At 32.6% G+C, this 15,962-nt stretch overlaps 3 protein-coding genes across 3 annotated transcripts; 1 reads left to right on the top strand and 2 right to left on the bottom strand.

The window, feature by feature from the left end:
- Positions 1 to 669: 669 nt before the first annotated feature.
- LOC114407040 (protein MODIFIER OF SNC1 11-like) lies at positions 670 to 3,276 on the top strand. The gene is made up of 6 exons (XM_028369959.1): positions 670 to 1,093; positions 1,183 to 1,260; positions 1,361 to 1,489; positions 1,596 to 1,656; positions 1,754 to 1,827; positions 1,952 to 3,276. Exons 1-5 carry the CDS (start codon positions 828 to 830, stop codon positions 1,787 to 1,789), a joined length of 570 nt encoding a protein of 189 aa, XP_028225760.1. The 5' UTR covers positions 670 to 827; the 3' UTR covers positions 1,790 to 1,827; positions 1,952 to 3,276.
- Positions 3,277 to 4,642: 1,366 nt separating this feature from the next.
- On the bottom strand, positions 4,643 to 7,689 carry LOC114407039 (probable protein phosphatase 2C 38). The gene is made up of 5 exons (XM_028369958.1): positions 7,089 to 7,689; positions 6,590 to 7,003; positions 5,616 to 5,983; positions 5,054 to 5,290; positions 4,643 to 4,958 (listed from the first exon to the last, which is right to left on the bottom strand). Exons 2-5 carry the CDS (start codon positions 6,876 to 6,878, stop codon positions 4,779 to 4,781), a joined length of 1,074 nt encoding a protein of 357 aa, XP_028225759.1. The 5' UTR covers positions 6,879 to 7,003; positions 7,089 to 7,689; the 3' UTR covers positions 4,643 to 4,778.
- Positions 7,690 to 12,532: 4,843 nt separating this feature from the next.
- On the bottom strand, positions 12,533 to 14,097 carry LOC114407038. The gene is made up of 3 exons (XM_028369956.1): positions 13,793 to 14,097; positions 13,563 to 13,683; positions 12,533 to 13,388 (listed from the first exon to the last, which is right to left on the bottom strand). Exons 1-3 carry the CDS (start codon positions 13,867 to 13,869, stop codon positions 12,963 to 12,965), a joined length of 624 nt encoding a protein of 207 aa, XP_028225757.1. The 5' UTR covers positions 13,870 to 14,097; the 3' UTR covers positions 12,533 to 12,962.
- Between the last annotated feature and the right edge of the window lie 1,865 nt (positions 14,098 to 15,962).

The raw sequence follows: 15,962 nt of genomic DNA, 5'->3' as shown, positions 1-15,962 counted from the left end.
TGCAAATAATTCTCATTAAGCAACAAATCTTGCTTAAAGCGGTGTTGTTCATTTTGAATTTTGAGAAGTCTATATATACGAATTCTTACAAAAAATGAGATAAAAATTAGTACTATATATGATATCAACTGTTTGATATTCAAATTACCACTTTTCAACTTAAGTGTTAACTTTCATACATGACCAATTAGTTATTTGACATCAATTATTTAATATTTTTACATGGTTAATTAATTAGAAATGGTCTTAAATATATTTTTAATATACATGAAAAATTATAATTAAATTACTATGAAAAATTATAATTAACATACATGAAAAATGGTCTTAAAGAATTACATTCTAATTGAAATTTTCAACTTAAAAAATAATACAATAGGATTATAATTTTTTTATAAAAAATATCAAATTAAAAATTTAAAAATGTAACCTAATCGAACTAACATGAAAAATTTGAATTAAATTGGTGGAGATTGAGAAGCATGTAGTATGGACATTTGAATCTACACTTCCTTATTTAAATTATATTATACATCTCTTATTGCATTTCAAAATTCTCATTCTAAAATGGTGTTTTAGAATAGTATGTAGTTGGACTCACTATTCCAGCCCAGGCCCAGTAGCCCATACGCAGAGAATCGAGAAATTAAAATTCAGATGTACTATACTACTATCTCCTGTAATAACATCAACAATTTGTTTAATTGCAATTTAGAACAGGAATCCCACGCCACTTGCAATTCCATCTCGGTGTTTGATTCTCTGCTTCGTCCTTTCATTCCTCTTCCGAATCGTTAATCGTTCGATCGATCCATCTCCCGCTTCCAATGACAACCCCTACCGACAACAATAACAACCCTGCACCGGAAAACCCTAACAAAACCCTAGACCCCACCGAACCAGATCCAATCCCTGCCACCGAGGACGACGCCGCCGCCGACACTAAGGACTCCGACGCCAAAACTTCCCCGCCGCCCGATTCTGGAAACGACGCTCCGCTCTCCGATATTCAGAAGAAAATGCGCCGCGCCGAGCGATTCGGCATTTCCGTCCAGTTGTCCGAGAAAGAGAAGCGCAATTCCCGAGCCGAAAGGTCCAATTCCAAATCTATCTATTAGTGTGTTGATTTGGATGCCCTAGTAATTTAGGTTTGTCTTAATTGGACGTTTTCTCTACATGCAGATTCGGCACTGGTTCCGCTTCGCAGGGATCAGAGCCATCGAAATCGGAGGAGCTGAAGAGGAAGGCTAGGGCAGAAAGGTATCACTTTTTATTTCCCCTTTTTTTTCCTGACAATCTCTGAATCATTTATTTTTCATTGTGAAATGCAAATGAACACTTTACTTATCCTGTTTCACAGGTTTGGAATGCCTAGTCCTACTACAACTTCTGACGAAGAGGCAAAGAAGAAAGCTCGACTTGCTAGGTTTGCACCTGCTTCCAAAGTTGATCCTCAAGAAGAAGATAAGAGGAAAGCAAGGGCTCTTAGGTGGGTACATCATACATGTCATAATTTTGTTTCTCCCAATTCATATTGTTTGTAAAAATCAAGCATGCATGGTGTCTTATTAGGTCTTTCTGTTTTGCTTTCCCAGGTTTGCGAATCCATCATCAACTTCTATAGCTAATGTTAATGGTGAGGGAAAGATTGAGCCGGTAAGACCCTTTGTTCACTTCCAATGCTTTGAGTCATACAAAGATGAAAAAAAATGTATTTTTGTGTTGACTGTTGTTCTGTTTGTTTTGTTTCAAGGCTGCTATTGCAGGCAATGCTGGAGGAGGGACCTGAATGACAGTTTGCGTCTTTAATTTGTAGGATTTTTTCTTGTAAGTCAATGATCTTTTGCTCTTGCTTATTAGCCTTTGCTTTGGCATATTGCATATCTAATTTGTGATATTATTCTCTCTTTTTTTTGGATTATGAGACTTTTTTCCTCAACTTTTACTGCAGTTTTTAGTTTTTAGCAGTTCAAGATTTGAAGAGCAACCTCCACACAGTTTCTACTTTTCAGCATATTAATCTCAGATGTGCCTATCTTTCATTTGTTCACTGATGCCCTCCTCTATGAGATGGAAGAGATTCAAGTGGTCTGAAGAAGCTTGTTTTTTGTTTTGTTGTAGCGTTGGCTTTATAGATGACAGCTTAAAAATCTTCATAGGGTTACTTGTCTTAAAAATCTTCAAAAAATTGAATTTTGGAATCTACAGCCTAAAAGAATTTAATAGATGAAGATATGCAGAAACAAAACTTTTTCTTGATTAGTTTCATCCTTATCGCGGTCTTTAATCTACTGCTTTTGAAATGTTCCTTATCATTATCATTATCATTGTGCTAAAAGGTAGTACAAGGTAGGTTTTTTTTTATCCAACATCATGCTGATCCAGAATGAGGTAATGTTAGGATAGGTTTTGTTGCTTGATATGTCTTGGAGGAGTGATGATTAAATGAGAAAATAGGCCCTCAAATAGAATATAGCTTGTTTGTAGGATGAACTTGTTTCTGGTTAATGCTATACATCTTTTGGGCATTGAGGGGAAGAGGGGTTAGAGTTAAGAGTTAACATTTCATCATCCATAATCTTGAATCACTTTTTTTTCTTTTGGTTTTACAATGGTGTTTTGGGGGTAGTGTTCTTTAGGTTGTCTGTCAAATTGGCTGATGGCTTGTGTTTGAAATTGCTTTTCCTCAATCCTAGTCTCCTTTAGGTTGTTTGTTAGTGTTTTTTGCTTCATTGTTTTTCGATCTTATTTGAAAGTAGCTTTTAAAGCACATCACGTTGATTAGAAGCATGTTTCTTGAAAAGGGGATAAATATACTATGTTTGGGTACCTTGTGGAAATGTTATCATGTTTGGTATAGAGCTATTGCACTACTTTACTTTGGATCGGCAGAAATGTTGAGGCTCAAGTTCCTGGTACTATCTTCTGGCACTCAAGAAAAGAGTTAGCTGAATGTTTTGGTGGGGCTGAATTCTGTATGTTTTCAAGTCGGTTTTAAAATTCGGTTTATTTTCAAGGCTGTAGCTTCCAATTTTTATTATCTTTACTGTCACCTTAAGATAAGTTAAACCCTTTGAAGTTTGAAGATGTTTCGTTGTTTACTTGGTTGCCAAAATTCGGAATTGTACATTTGTAGGGCTGGATGTGGAGGGAACTCTTTACTTTTTGTTGTATTATTACCCTGTAATTTATTTTAAGCTTTGTTTGTTCTAATGTTTGGATGTTATATATTTTGCTAGCCTAGTATAAATGGAAGGACCGTTACTTCATGTGATTATTTAGAAATGACCCCCCAAGTTTATGCGAAACATTACATTTTTTTTTTTCGTGAAACACATCTTCAAAACAAAAAAGTTAAACACATTTATATTTAATTTTCTATAGCGTCGATCTTTTAAGGGAGATTAAGCTTAAGAAGATGGGGTATAACCTGTGGAATTTTCTTCCAATTCCCAATCTGAGCCTCCCAAACTTATCAGGGTGCTCTAAACAAGGTTGAATTCCTGATACGGGTGTAAAAAAAATTTTTGAACTGATCCAAAATATAACGAACTTAAATTGTAAAAATTGAACTGTTTTGAGAAAAAAAATGAATAATTTTATAAAAACATTAACTGAACTGTTTCCATAATGGTTTGATTTTATTTTTTTATGGGGAGTGGTTTGATTTCTTTAAAAATCAAAATTTTGCACGGCACTATTGATGACCTATGGAACTGCAGGACTAGAATAGTTGTTCAAATTATCCAATTCCGTAAGATCTTGAGCTAACTTGGCTACAAGAGTAGTTTCATTAGTGGTATTTATACCGTGATTTCCGACAAATTTGTAACCGATGATAGTGTTAAATTTTTAGTAAACATTTTCTTCTAATTATTTTTACCATTAATTTCTTTCCTTATGTTTTATAACAATACAAAAAGAAGTCACAGGTCAGTGAATAATAGATGATATGTAATAGCGAAAAAAACCAGCTGTCTCCAAATGCAACACATTGTCTGACTCACTGATAAATGTTTGGTTTAGTCTGTATTTAACACTACTAGCGTTTAGAACTTTCAAAATCGCAAGCTAGAGAAGCAACAAGTTTTCGATACAACGTTTTTCTTATTGTCCTCGGTGCTGGCTCGTGGTGTGGGAAATATATTGAATGCATTTCCATAATGCCTACAAGGACAAATTAGTATGCAAATTACTAAGCTCAGCTATTACGCGCCCTTTCTTGAGCGTCCTGAGGGCGTAGATTCGTCGTAGTAAACACAAGATTGCACAAAAAATATATTTCTCGTTAACCAGATCATAAAACAGAACAGAAGTCTTAAACTAGATTGTTTATAGTGATAATTGCTTTATTTTTGTCTCCATATATGTAAATTGTTACTATTTACAATGACTAGTTAAGGAGATCTAACTTAGTTAATTGAACATGATGAGTGAATTATTATAAGAATTCCTGACACTCTCTTCAATTCCTACATAAAAAAAAAATACTACCAATGACTTTTCTGTTTATTTATTTTTTGGTGGTGGAGTTGGGAACAATCTGTATAGATGCTCCTCTTTTCAGTATATCCTTTGATCACAGGTTTTGAAAGATTCAAACCATAATAACCTTCAAGCTTCAACAATAATCACAAACTGCTTTAAGGACATGGAAAAGTATGCTGCGGTTGTGGAAGTGTGATGTTAATGTTATTTGCGTATCTTCTTTTTCATCTTTTGGTAACAATTTCTGTAGTAAACAGGAAGCGCATAATTGTTTGAACTAAAAACTTCCTCTAATTGAAGAGAGAGCTATTATCAATGAGTTTGTGATTTAGAAATACAACAATAACTGTAATGTCATCGTGGAAGTGTCTCCTCACTCCTTGTTCAATCTTTTGAAGGTCTGAGACTCTCATTTCTCTCTTCCTAGCCGCTACTCGAAGCGCCGCTTTCACAAGCCGCCTAGCAATTCCCTGTTACATGAATCACAAAACATTAATATTCATAGAGGACTCTTGCATTGCATAATAAGAGAACATACTTTAATGGAGTGGTAAAGGAACCTTACATTCCGAGGGCTGTTGCTGACTATATTCACAACCTCTTGGTTGCTGAGTTGCTCCCATAAACCATCAGAAGCAAAGATGATAAATTGATCTTCAGGGCGAAGTTTATGCACTGATATTGCTGGTTCATAACTAAGAATTGGCTTGAAGAAGGGTTCAGGTAGTCTAAACTTGTTCGGTAGAGGCTCCCTGTTAAATTCGTCTTTCTTCAGATATGCATCACCTATGGATCTTGAAACCTGCAAAGGATAAATGATAAATCTGTTAACTTGGAATCAACACGATTTTGTTGTTGTTGTAGCTTATAGCCTTCTCAACAATGTCAATCATAAGTCATGACCGACCAATCATGAATGGCACTCATCATTCTCCCTATAGGTATATAAGCACATTACTTTTACTTTTTGAGTTTTTGAGTCTTCTTGCTTAAAGGGTTTGGCTCTAGAATAAACAGTTACTTTTAGAGAAATGCTCATGTTTTTTTTTTTAATCTTTCATAAAGAAAAAGATCACTAAAAATCTTCCTCATTAACAACTAGTGCCATGAATATATCGACTTTGTACCTGTATGATGCCTTTCACACGCCAAACATTGTGTTTCATAACCACGATTTGTGGATCATGAGGGTGCTTGGTCCGAACATCATCTCTCTCAGTTTGGATGTTAACGTTGTGCTCTGCAGACAATTGGATAGCTGTTGTTTCCCTTGTTGCTCTCTCCACTCTCCCCAACACCGCCCTCGAGTCTCCGGCATTTGCAACGTATAGCATGCCGTTGCAAATTATCCCCGCCAAACAACATGTACCTGCGGATGCTATCTGTGGCTTGCTTAGCCACTGTTTCCTCACAACAGACAGAAAACCCTCTTCTGTTGCTGAAAAGGCACTTTGTATAACATTCTCCGATATGCCTTGATGTTCACCAGCCAAATCTGTTTCACACAGAAAAATGCATCACCACAAATGATATTAATAATGAGAGAACAAAATTATGCTTGTTATGGAGTAAGTTTCTTAAACATCTATCTTTTCAATTTAACGTTGTCTTTAGGCAAATACCAACCAGTATGGTAAGGATACTGGTTAAGGATACTGATTAAGAAACTAAAAGCAATTTTTTTTTTTATGGAGATGCATAAAATTTCATTGTTCGTGACATTTTTACTCTCTCCTACGATTTTCACACTGAATACTTTCTTTTTTTTAATTTCTTCACCAATATTAGTTAGTTAGCAAGATCCTTATCTTTATACATGATACTTGTTTCAATTTGATTTTCAAATAGGTCTTTATACTTAAAATCATTAACAATCCAGTTTTCACTGTCAAAAAATAGGGTCCAATTGTTCGAATTATGTTACTTGGCAGTTTTGGTTGTGAATGGTTATAATTTTGAATACATGGGTTAAGGAAGAACATATTAATGCCTTTTCGCAGTCTTCAGTTCATTTGAAAAGTATCAAGAGGAAAAAAAATACTATACTTCCAATAAATACACATATGCTTATAAAATAAAGTTAAGGGCATATATAACATACCTTTGAAATTGCAGAAAAGATTGTCACTGACAAACTGCGAGGCTGCGGTGCCACCATGACCATCATATACACCTACAAAGGTTCCTTGAGGACCCAAATAGTCAGAAGTCAATGGTCCAGATTCAAGTTGGCTACGATCCTCTAATGAACTATTAGCTTGAATCACAGCCATTGAGAAATCTCCATAAAGATGGTTCCCCAAATCCTTGTACCATAGAAGCCCTTCAACTCGACCATTCACATCTCCATCATCACCCACCGCAGCTGGTCTCCAGCAGAATCTAACCATAGTTTTTTTTTGCAACAATCCTTTAAAAGTAATAAAAAATCAAGTTTTTCTTTAGCTGCTTATGCTTCACAGTTCACACGATCTCTTTTTTTTTTTTTTTTCTGAAGTTGTTATATAGTATGTACCTAGGAAAAAACAGACATCATAGGATAAGAACAACCTTTAGCTAAAAACCAAGTTGGTATGGGCCAAACTAACTGAGAAGTGTACCTTGGGATGAGAAAAGCAAGTAGCTTTCATGCAAGTTCAGAGAATACTGATGGCGTGTTGGTTCTATGTACCTTGAACCTGAGCTGCATGCACTTGGGAGCTTCGAGTTGTGCCAATTTTCAGCAACAGACTTAGCTGTAAAAGCACATAAAAGACTCGATATGGCAGAGTTGGTCTAAGATTTGAGTGATGAAAGGAAACAAAACAATGGATAAGAAAAGGGTTTTGGATCTTTTTGACAGAGGATCTTCAGAGCACTGAGGCTAGATCTAAAGGATGAGAAAATGAAAAGAGATTTTAAACTACAAAGTCTGACATTGTAACTCATGTCCTTTCATATGTTTGTCCCACATGATTTTAATGAGTTTTGTGGCCATGTGGGTTCCCAAGGTTTTCATGGCTGGGAAAATTTCAGTTCCATCACATTAAAAGAGGGTATAATCCTCATTTGTTAGGTAACTTTGCTTGTCTACAATTTCCACTTTACATTTTTCTGGGTAAACGTCATGTTTTTTTTTTTTTTCCCTGGTTTAACTTTCGTGATAATTCATGACTTTACTAGATCTAGAGTCTAGGGCCCACCGGTTTTGCTGACCCTCTTACCATAATGGGTTCATGCACTTGATCTTTTCAACTGTAACAGTAGTTCTTTCGAGATTTCTGTTAAATATCTATTTGTTTTACTTGAGAATAATAGCGTGTTTGAAAACTCGTTGAAAAATAATTGAGTTAGATTTGAGAATTGAGATACATAAGTTATAATTATTAAACTGGAACCAAACATATTATCGATTGATTCCTATACGTCTGAATTTTAAGAAAAGTGTAAAATCTAGTTAAATGTAAATATCTGATAAAGAAAAATGAAAAGTGAATTATAAAATATTAGGAGTAAAATATGTCTAAAAGTGGTTCTTTAAGACTTTAACACTACTTACCTAATTGATTTTGTGGACAAAAATGTTTCAGATGGTCAAATAGATTTTAAGTAAAAAGGCAAAGTTCACGTTTGCTTTGACCTAACAAATTTTACCAGGAAAAGAAAATGGACCATGTTAAAAGCCAGGTCATATCTATCTATGCAGTACCAAATTCATTCACCCAATTTCTCCTGTGTAGTCATTTCATTTCGATATGGATCAGCCTGGAATTTCTGTCACCGACTCACTGCATCATGAATCAACATTTTTCTTTTTTTCTTTTTTTTTAAGACAATTTTATTGGAGACCGTATAATATACTAAATGTAAGTACTTCTGACTGAGATTTAAACCTTAATTTAATATGTTAAGAGATATTAACCCTTTTGATAAACTCAACCCCTTTGGTATAAGCTTTTGAAAGTTATGATAGGGAAGGGTCACGAGGGACTTCAGCTGTTGCCATCACAAAAATATATGATACTTGGATAAGACATCTTGGAACTTGAAATCGTGCATGCATTCTCTGTAGACAACAGACTGTGGTTTTAATTTCTAATTCCTCAACCAACAATATAAACTTGTGGTCATCTTATAATTTGGTGAACGTGTATTAGTTAGCCAGCATTAGTTTATGGATATAAAAGGGGTTTTAAGACGGATTTAGCCATTATATATTGTGGTTATGGATGTTGGCAAAGTGAATGATAGTTATGTATGGGTTCCACTTATAATAAATTTGGATGTGAGCTCTTCATAGAATAGTTTTAAAAACAGGACCGCATGATACATCATATATATTGCATTAAAAGATTTTCAATGAATAGTCAGGCTAGCAGGTGGGCTTGTCAACTCAACTTCACTCAATATGGAAACATGAAAAACATAGATCCAAAAGAAATTATTAATGATAGTAACATGTACTCATCCTCAAATTTCTACCATACTTTTCTGCAGATGTTGATTTTTTTTTTTTTGGATTATAATTATTTTTTAAATGGTTTTGATGAATTTTGATTTGTTTGAGATAAACTAAGCTGACATGTCTAAGGTGGACTGTTGATTGAGACTAAGCTTTAGTAGATGTTTATGGGAAGTGTTCTAAGTGAACTGAGGTTTGTAGTCTTCTTAATGTTGTTAGTTCCCCAATGAGGTTGAGACACCATGAAATTCTCACATACTAAAATCAATAAGAATTTCACCAAAATAATACTAGTGACATTGATTATATTTATAGAGATGTGAGGTGGCTAAATTTCTTAGTATGAAAACCAAGGCCTGGATCTCACAAGCAATAATACTTTGTCTTAGGATATCAACGGACCGGGTAACTTTATTTTAGACTTGATCCAGTGTTCACACTAAATCACAAGTGTATGTTAAGAATGTTGTTTTTAGTATTGACCTTGGTTAACATGGTGACTCAATGATCGGATCAAGATTGATCATTTTATGGATTGAACCTAAGTTCAACCCATAACGAATATATTTATTAAAAAAATTAATTAAGAGAGTTATTTTAAAGTTTTCTTTTTTGTGTGAACAATAATTATACCGAGATTAAAATTTAAGTCTCATGCATATTACGTAACTCCCTACCAGGCCGACTCTAGTGTTAGAGACATTTTAAAGATGATAGTATCTTATATGAAATATTTGCTTGACAAAAAAAAATCTTATATGAAATATTTTGTGCTAATTTATTAATAAAATTAATAAATAAAAAAGTTAAATCAAAAGCATAACAGAATTCGTTAAGATTATGAATTTATGATAGAGAAACATATGGCTCCTGATCTTTGAAGTCCTGTATGTACAACAGAACAAATAGTGTCTTTTTTTTTTAATAATGGAATTTCATAAATGAAAATCGTACATATGAGATGTGACTTGATCACCATAACTTATTACACAATAAGATTATTTTATTAAGGATAGTTACTTTTGATTTTGAATTTTTCATATTTCTATCTTAATTTACCATAAAATAAATATTTGTACACTTTACCGACTAAAAAAATGAATTGTCGTCGTGATTAATAATTTTTTATATTATTCAAACAATTCAATCTTAATTTAAACACATTAATTAATCAATTAATAAATTAATCCTTACAAATTTGTGTGGATTAATCATATGCCCTTTCTCATAATTTTTCGTACTTTTGAACAAGTTAATAGATAATATTTTTTACCTTATCATATTTTTTTTTATAATTATCCATATGTTTCTACTCCAAAATTTATGAAGAATTTGAGATATTTATACTTGGGTTTACTTTTTTAAACATGGTTGAGATTTGCGTGAATGTTCAATATCTTGCGTAATTTTTCTAAACATAGAAGATCTCAAATAATTCTTGAAAATAATTTATTTAATGATAAAATATTAAAACTAAATTTAAATCACTGATGATCTATTCTAAGATTTTCATTTGCAAGAGGTCAATTTCATTTTAAGACTCCTAGAAGATCTGGATTGCTAGCAAAAACTTTGCAACATAACTTTTAATAATACAATAACACTAGTACATGGGATGCTCGATTATTAGAATGCATGTTACTTGTCATATATAGGTCAATTGCTGGTCTTTCTTTGTGAAGCAAGTCATCATGCTTCCTTTATTTCCAAGGTAGTAAGACTAAAATGCCCAACAACTCTTTAACTAGCTAGTATATTATACCCCAATGGCTTAAATAATTTTTTTATTTTTCGAGAAATTTATGATTTTAATGAATTTCTCAAAAACCCTTTTTCATTTCCGCATAATCCTTCCAATACTTCTATTATTTGTGAAAGTGACATTCAACTTACCTCATATAATATGATATGGAGTTGATGTGAATGATTTTATGACACCTATATCTTCATATCGCTCTCATATCCCTAAATCCTAATTTTAGAAACCTTAACTCTAATTCTTGAGATTTCGTTTCCAAATTTATGTAATTCTTTTCAATATGAGGCCAACAATTCCAAGGGTATTTACTTCATCAAGGATTTATTTTTTTTCAAAAAATTGATGATTGAGAAAGAGATTGGTGAAAGAAGACAAGAACAAGGTGGGATCGAACAAATTAGAAAATTAGAATGAGGAGGGATCTGAGTCAAATTAAAAGGAAGTAAGTTCAGAAGTTTTAAATTTATCTATAGAGCAAATTTCACTACATAATACCATAACAGTTGCTAAAACTCTTATTCAATTTGGAGTTTAATGAATATGTATTATGAATGCAAAAGATTTTACATTGTGAATTCAATTTGATATCGCAAATATCCTCCGGAAAAAAACAATCATATTTGACCTTTTTATAATTATTATGGCCTATAAAATAACTCTTCCAATATTTAACATAACTGCATATTAATACACGGTAAACTAATTTATGTTTTTGATGATCACACACATTTCATTTAAATACAGTTTTATTGATTAAATTTACCTAAAAAATTATAATTTTATTTATTATTATTTTATATACACACTATTTACCTAATGTCAATTTTCAAGAGTCATATTTTAAATCAATATTTATAAATTTTATCCAAAAAATATATCATTTTCATCATAAAAAAAGCATCTCTCATCTTTAGTCATTTTTATAAATATAAAATGGTATTTTATCATAATTTTACTTTAGTTTTTAATATAAAAGCATACATTAAACATTAAATAAGCAAATGAAATATTATTTTAAGGAAAAATCTAGTAAAGAAAATCTAATCAAGACAAACTCAAGTTTTAAATTTATTTCATTCAAGTAAACTTGAACACACTCGGTTGACTTGGTCTCTCGAGTTTACACTCTTAACCTGATAAACTCGATCCCTAACCATCCATGTGTGGGCACGTTTGTCCAGCGTGAATGTTTGTGATGGTTGCCAAGTGATCAGTGATGTATGCTAAAGCAGCAAATCATAAAATTCTCCTGTTATGATTTTTCAGTCTATAAACCAGCAAGTCCAACTATGATAATGTAAATGAAAGCTTTTCTTTCTATAATTAAATGTTAGTTTGTTAGAATGTAGTTGTTAGCAGAGAAAATCGAACCGGCTTTCTTTTTCCTTTTTTTTTTCTGCCTAATGTAAATGGAAGTTACTACCTCACAGGAATCAAGTGATGACTGCATTCAATGAATCGAAATTTTCCAGAAGTGCACACACTATAGAAAGAAAGGCACAAGAAAACAGCATGGCCAAAAGAGTTGTACCCCAAAGTCAAAATCCTAGAACTAACACCAAATCCTCACTTTCACATGCTTTATGTGATAAACGAAACCATAACTCACATGAGCTTTATTACTCTTCTGCTAGTGATCTTAATAACTTAAATAGTATTAGTTATTACCAAGGGCCACCCGGTCTAATGCTGTTCCCATCAAATTAATTTGCATTCTATATATTTCTCCCCTCCAAACATTCATTAATATAGAAACAACTTAGCATTATTACTATCTCAATATGCATTCTATAAGGTTAATATCGGCAACTTAAATCATTGGACTTGAATTCCCAACTTAAATCTAGAGCTTCAAGTACTCTTCCATTAAATGGTTTTTATTACAAGTGGCCAGTTATGTTACTGGAAAAGTCACAGCAAGTAGGGACAGTAAGTTATGGTGATTTTGAGTTTAAAGCCTGAAACAGATCCCCAAGTTCAAAATTGGTTGCCATCACAAAGAAATTAAATTGAAGGATAAAAACTACTCAGCATAATGTCTCCGCAATGCATGTTCGAATGTAATACCTGCTATTATTAAATTGGATTTGAGTTATGGCAAATATTTTCAGGGAAAGCTTTAGTTGGGCTTGGATTTGAGCTACAATGAATTATAACCTTTTGGCAATGATTTTGAGCTTGAAAGTGAAAGCCTGACATAGAGCCAAACAAAATCAGCCAATAAATATTCAATTATAAGATCCAAATTTTTCGTCAAATGCAATGATTCCAATTTCATCTTGGACACCTGTTTCCATCATTCTTCAAATTATCTGAGCTTTGATTTGGATTATTGCCCAGAATTTGAGGGAGGAAGTTACTTTGGTCTGAATTACAATCTTTGGTAGTCAATGGACTATTATGGGTCTGAACGAGTACACATTCTTCTGCTACATAGTGGTTGTGGACTTCATTTTCTAACAAAGCTGGATTCACTGTATGAACTAGCTTCGTTTCATTTGCTTCTGAATCTCTAGAAACAGCACTACATAAGGATGATCCGCAAGAATCTTCACATATCTCAGACGAAGGAGATTTTTGCCATGATGGGGTGGTCACATTATTGAAACACTCAAGCTTCTTCTTCAAAAGCTTAAGCTTTCTTTCTGCTTTGTCTCTTAGTTTTATCTCTTCTTTAAGCTTCTTTTCCAGCTCAACAAACTGCAAACCACCCAATAATTTTTTTCTCTTCAATTTTAGGGAGTGAAATAAAATCTAATAAAAAAGTTTTCTAGCAAAAACTAGAATGCTTCAGAAAACACAATAGCAATGCCATTTTCTTTCCTTAATCTAAATTGTCTCTTGAATGAAACAACTAGCAATGTATGAAATTACCTTGTTGCCCAATGATTCTGCTTCTTCTTTTGCCACCCTTGAAGCATGTCTCTCTGCTAGTAATCTCCCTCTGAGGCACTCTAGAGTATCCAAACCATTATGTCCTTCCATGTTCTTGCCACTGAAACAACCATTTGAACAATGTGAGTTCCATTTTATTTCTTTTTTTCCTTGCCAGTGAGATAGCACATTTTAAAGAGTAATGTGTGAGAGAGAATTTAGAAATCCACCTCCATGCGTGGTTCTGCTTAATAGTGGCAGCTGTTATTGGCTTATTATCGGACCTTAGGCCACAGCAAGTTGCCATCTTTGAGTGTTGCAGAAAAGTGCTAGTAGTGCTGTCTATGATCACGGCTTCAGATCAGAACTGAAAGTTTCTCTTGTCACTGTCACTGTTGTTTTATAGAAAACAAGAAAAGGTGATGATTCTGGTTTATTTGAAAAGAGAACACGTATTGTGTAACTGTACAGATTAAAAAATATGCCAATCGGTGCTGTGCAGAACAGAACGTATTTGTAAGAAACTTTTTTGTATGTGTTTTTATAATTAGAGAGGTTTAAGAAGGATAAGAAATACAAGTATCATAATCATAATAATAAAAAAAGGAAATGCAAGTATCATATACTTGTATAGAGAAAAAATAACAATATTGTAAACATATGTTATATAAAATGACTGATGTAATAGAGATTAAAAAATTATATGAATAATATAATTTTATATAATCTTGTAAAATGGCAAGACATAGCTTGAATTTCTTTTAGTTCATGTTAATTTAAAGTTCTCGATCGATGATTATAATGCTCGAGTTATGCATTATCATTAAAAATGATAGTTTTTTTTTATTACTGACATAGTTGCATCATGGATTGCAACTTGAAATCAATAGTCTCTTGTAAAAAATATTTTAAAGAAAGTTTTTTTTATTTTTATAATGACCTCAATGAGATTAAAATCTACAGTCATGTGTAAACTACTAAATCTAGTGGATTAAACAAAAGCCGTATTACTTGAGAAAAGATATTTATCATTTGTGCACCATATTAATACGCAATATTATTTATTATGCACATCCTTCCCTTATATGCTCAGTTTAATGCCTAATCTCCTTAGTTTTTTCCACCATCTCATCTCCGTAATATTATATCAATATATATCGTCTCACGGGCGATCTCTAGCTTCAAAAAATTCTTAAGGCTTATAATATAATAAATAATAATAAAAACTTCAAGTTTCAATAACCAATGAACAGAGCTTTGCAGGCGACCAAGCAGGAAAAAAAAGTAATTTTCTAAATCAATCGCAACTATAAATTTACATTGCCCGAATGATTAACCTTCTGCTTGATTTGGATAGAACTTCTTTCTTTGTCTGAAGGTTTCAGTATATAAAAAATGTTTCATTTATATGTATTATCAGTGTAAAAAAAACATTATCAACTAATAAAATATACTTAAAAAACTAAAATTAATAATGAAATAATTTTTTGTGTGATATCAAAAAAATATATTACTAATTTTTTTACTATATATATACTTTTTGAAAGAGAAGACTAAAACTCGAAACCTTTGATCGGAAAGAAATAACCCATGTTAGTTGATTTTCTCTGGTTTATAATTATAATATATTAATATTAATAATGAAAAAGTAAGTTATATCAGTTAATATAACTATTAATAAATTATTTTTTCCTCTAAATAATACATTTTTTTGTTATATGTGTGTGTTTTAAAGTAATTATTCTAAAAATAGAGCATATTTCCTTAGAATTGGATATTGTAGGGATCCCTAGCCTTCATTCCTCATTGACCATTGTAGTATTGACAACCACGAAGAGAACTATGGGTACAACATACCAAATGGGCGAGTAGGCCCAAGTCGTTATTATCATACCAAACTATGCGTGCATTCTAGAAAGTAGTAGCGGAAGTGTTCAAATTCATGTTTCCATTAAAACTCTAAACACTGAACAATAAATTATCATTATGAGGTTTCGTATTAGGGTTGCATTGCACTCAAAGAAATGGATTAGCATTATTAGTGGCAGTTTATTTACTTGATTTTGCGATACATGATGAATCATCAAAGCCTTCCACCTAACTACATGCATTAAAGAAATTCTATCCATAAACAAATGCAAAGAAAGAACTCTAAACTTCCACCTTTATTATTTGACATTTTGCCTGAACCACTCCATTTCTATTTAAGGGCATACTATCCCTCCTTTTGAGTAGGGTCACAAACCCAAGTCCAATTGTTAACAACATTGCTGCCATCATGTGCTTCCATCTTCTTATGTAAACATTTTAGTGAGGATTGTCGGGGAGCGGGTTCGTCTTTATTACTTTATTTAATGAATATCTTTCCACATGCATGTGAAGATCTAACCAACCTAATAC

This window comes from Glycine soja, chromosome 3 (genome assembly GCF_004193775.1).
Source record: "Glycine soja cultivar W05 chromosome 3, ASM419377v2, whole genome shotgun sequence".
NCBI classification, from domain to species: Eukaryota; Viridiplantae; Streptophyta; class Magnoliopsida; order Fabales; family Fabaceae; genus Glycine; species Glycine soja.
The sequence above is the reverse complement of the archived record's forward strand: the minus strand, read 5'-3'. Positions and strand labels throughout refer to the sequence as shown.

Excerpts from the sequence above, each read along its gene's own strand:
- LOC114407040 (XM_028369959.1), top strand. The coding sequence starts at position 828 with ATGACAACCCCTACCGACAACAATAACAACCCTGCACCGGAAAACCCT. Across the intron at positions 1,490-1,595 it reads AGGAAAGCAAGGGCTCTTAG|GTTTGCGAATCCATCATCAA; the intron begins GTGGGTACATCA and ends TTGCTTTCCCAG. Across the intron at positions 1,657-1,753 it reads GTGAGGGAAAGATTGAGCCG|GCTGCTATTGCAGGCAATGC; the intron begins GTAAGACCCTTT and ends TTTTGTTTCAAG.
- LOC114407039 (XM_028369958.1), bottom strand. The coding sequence starts at position 6,878 with ATGGTTAGATTCTGCTGGAGACCAGCTGCGGTGGGTGATGATGGAGAT. Across the intron at positions 5,984-6,589 it reads TCTTTTCTGCAATTTCAAAG|ATTTGGCTGGTGAACATCAA; the intron begins GTATGTTATATA and ends TGTGTGAAACAG. Across the intron at positions 5,291-5,615 it reads GTGTGAAAGGCATCATACAG|GTTTCAAGATCCATAGGTGA; the intron begins GTACAAAGTCGA and ends TATCCTTTGCAG.
- LOC114407038 (XM_028369956.1), bottom strand. The coding sequence starts at position 13,869 with ATGGCAACTTGCTGTGGCCTAAGGTCCGATAATAAGCCAATAACAGCT. Across the intron at positions 13,684-13,792 it reads AAGCAGAACCACGCATGGAG|TGGCAAGAACATGGAAGGAC; the intron begins GTGGATTTCTAA and ends TGGTTGTTTCAG. Across the intron at positions 13,389-13,562 it reads CAGAATCATTGGGCAACAAG|TTTGTTGAGCTGGAAAAGAA; the intron begins GTAATTTCATAC and ends GGTGGTTTGCAG.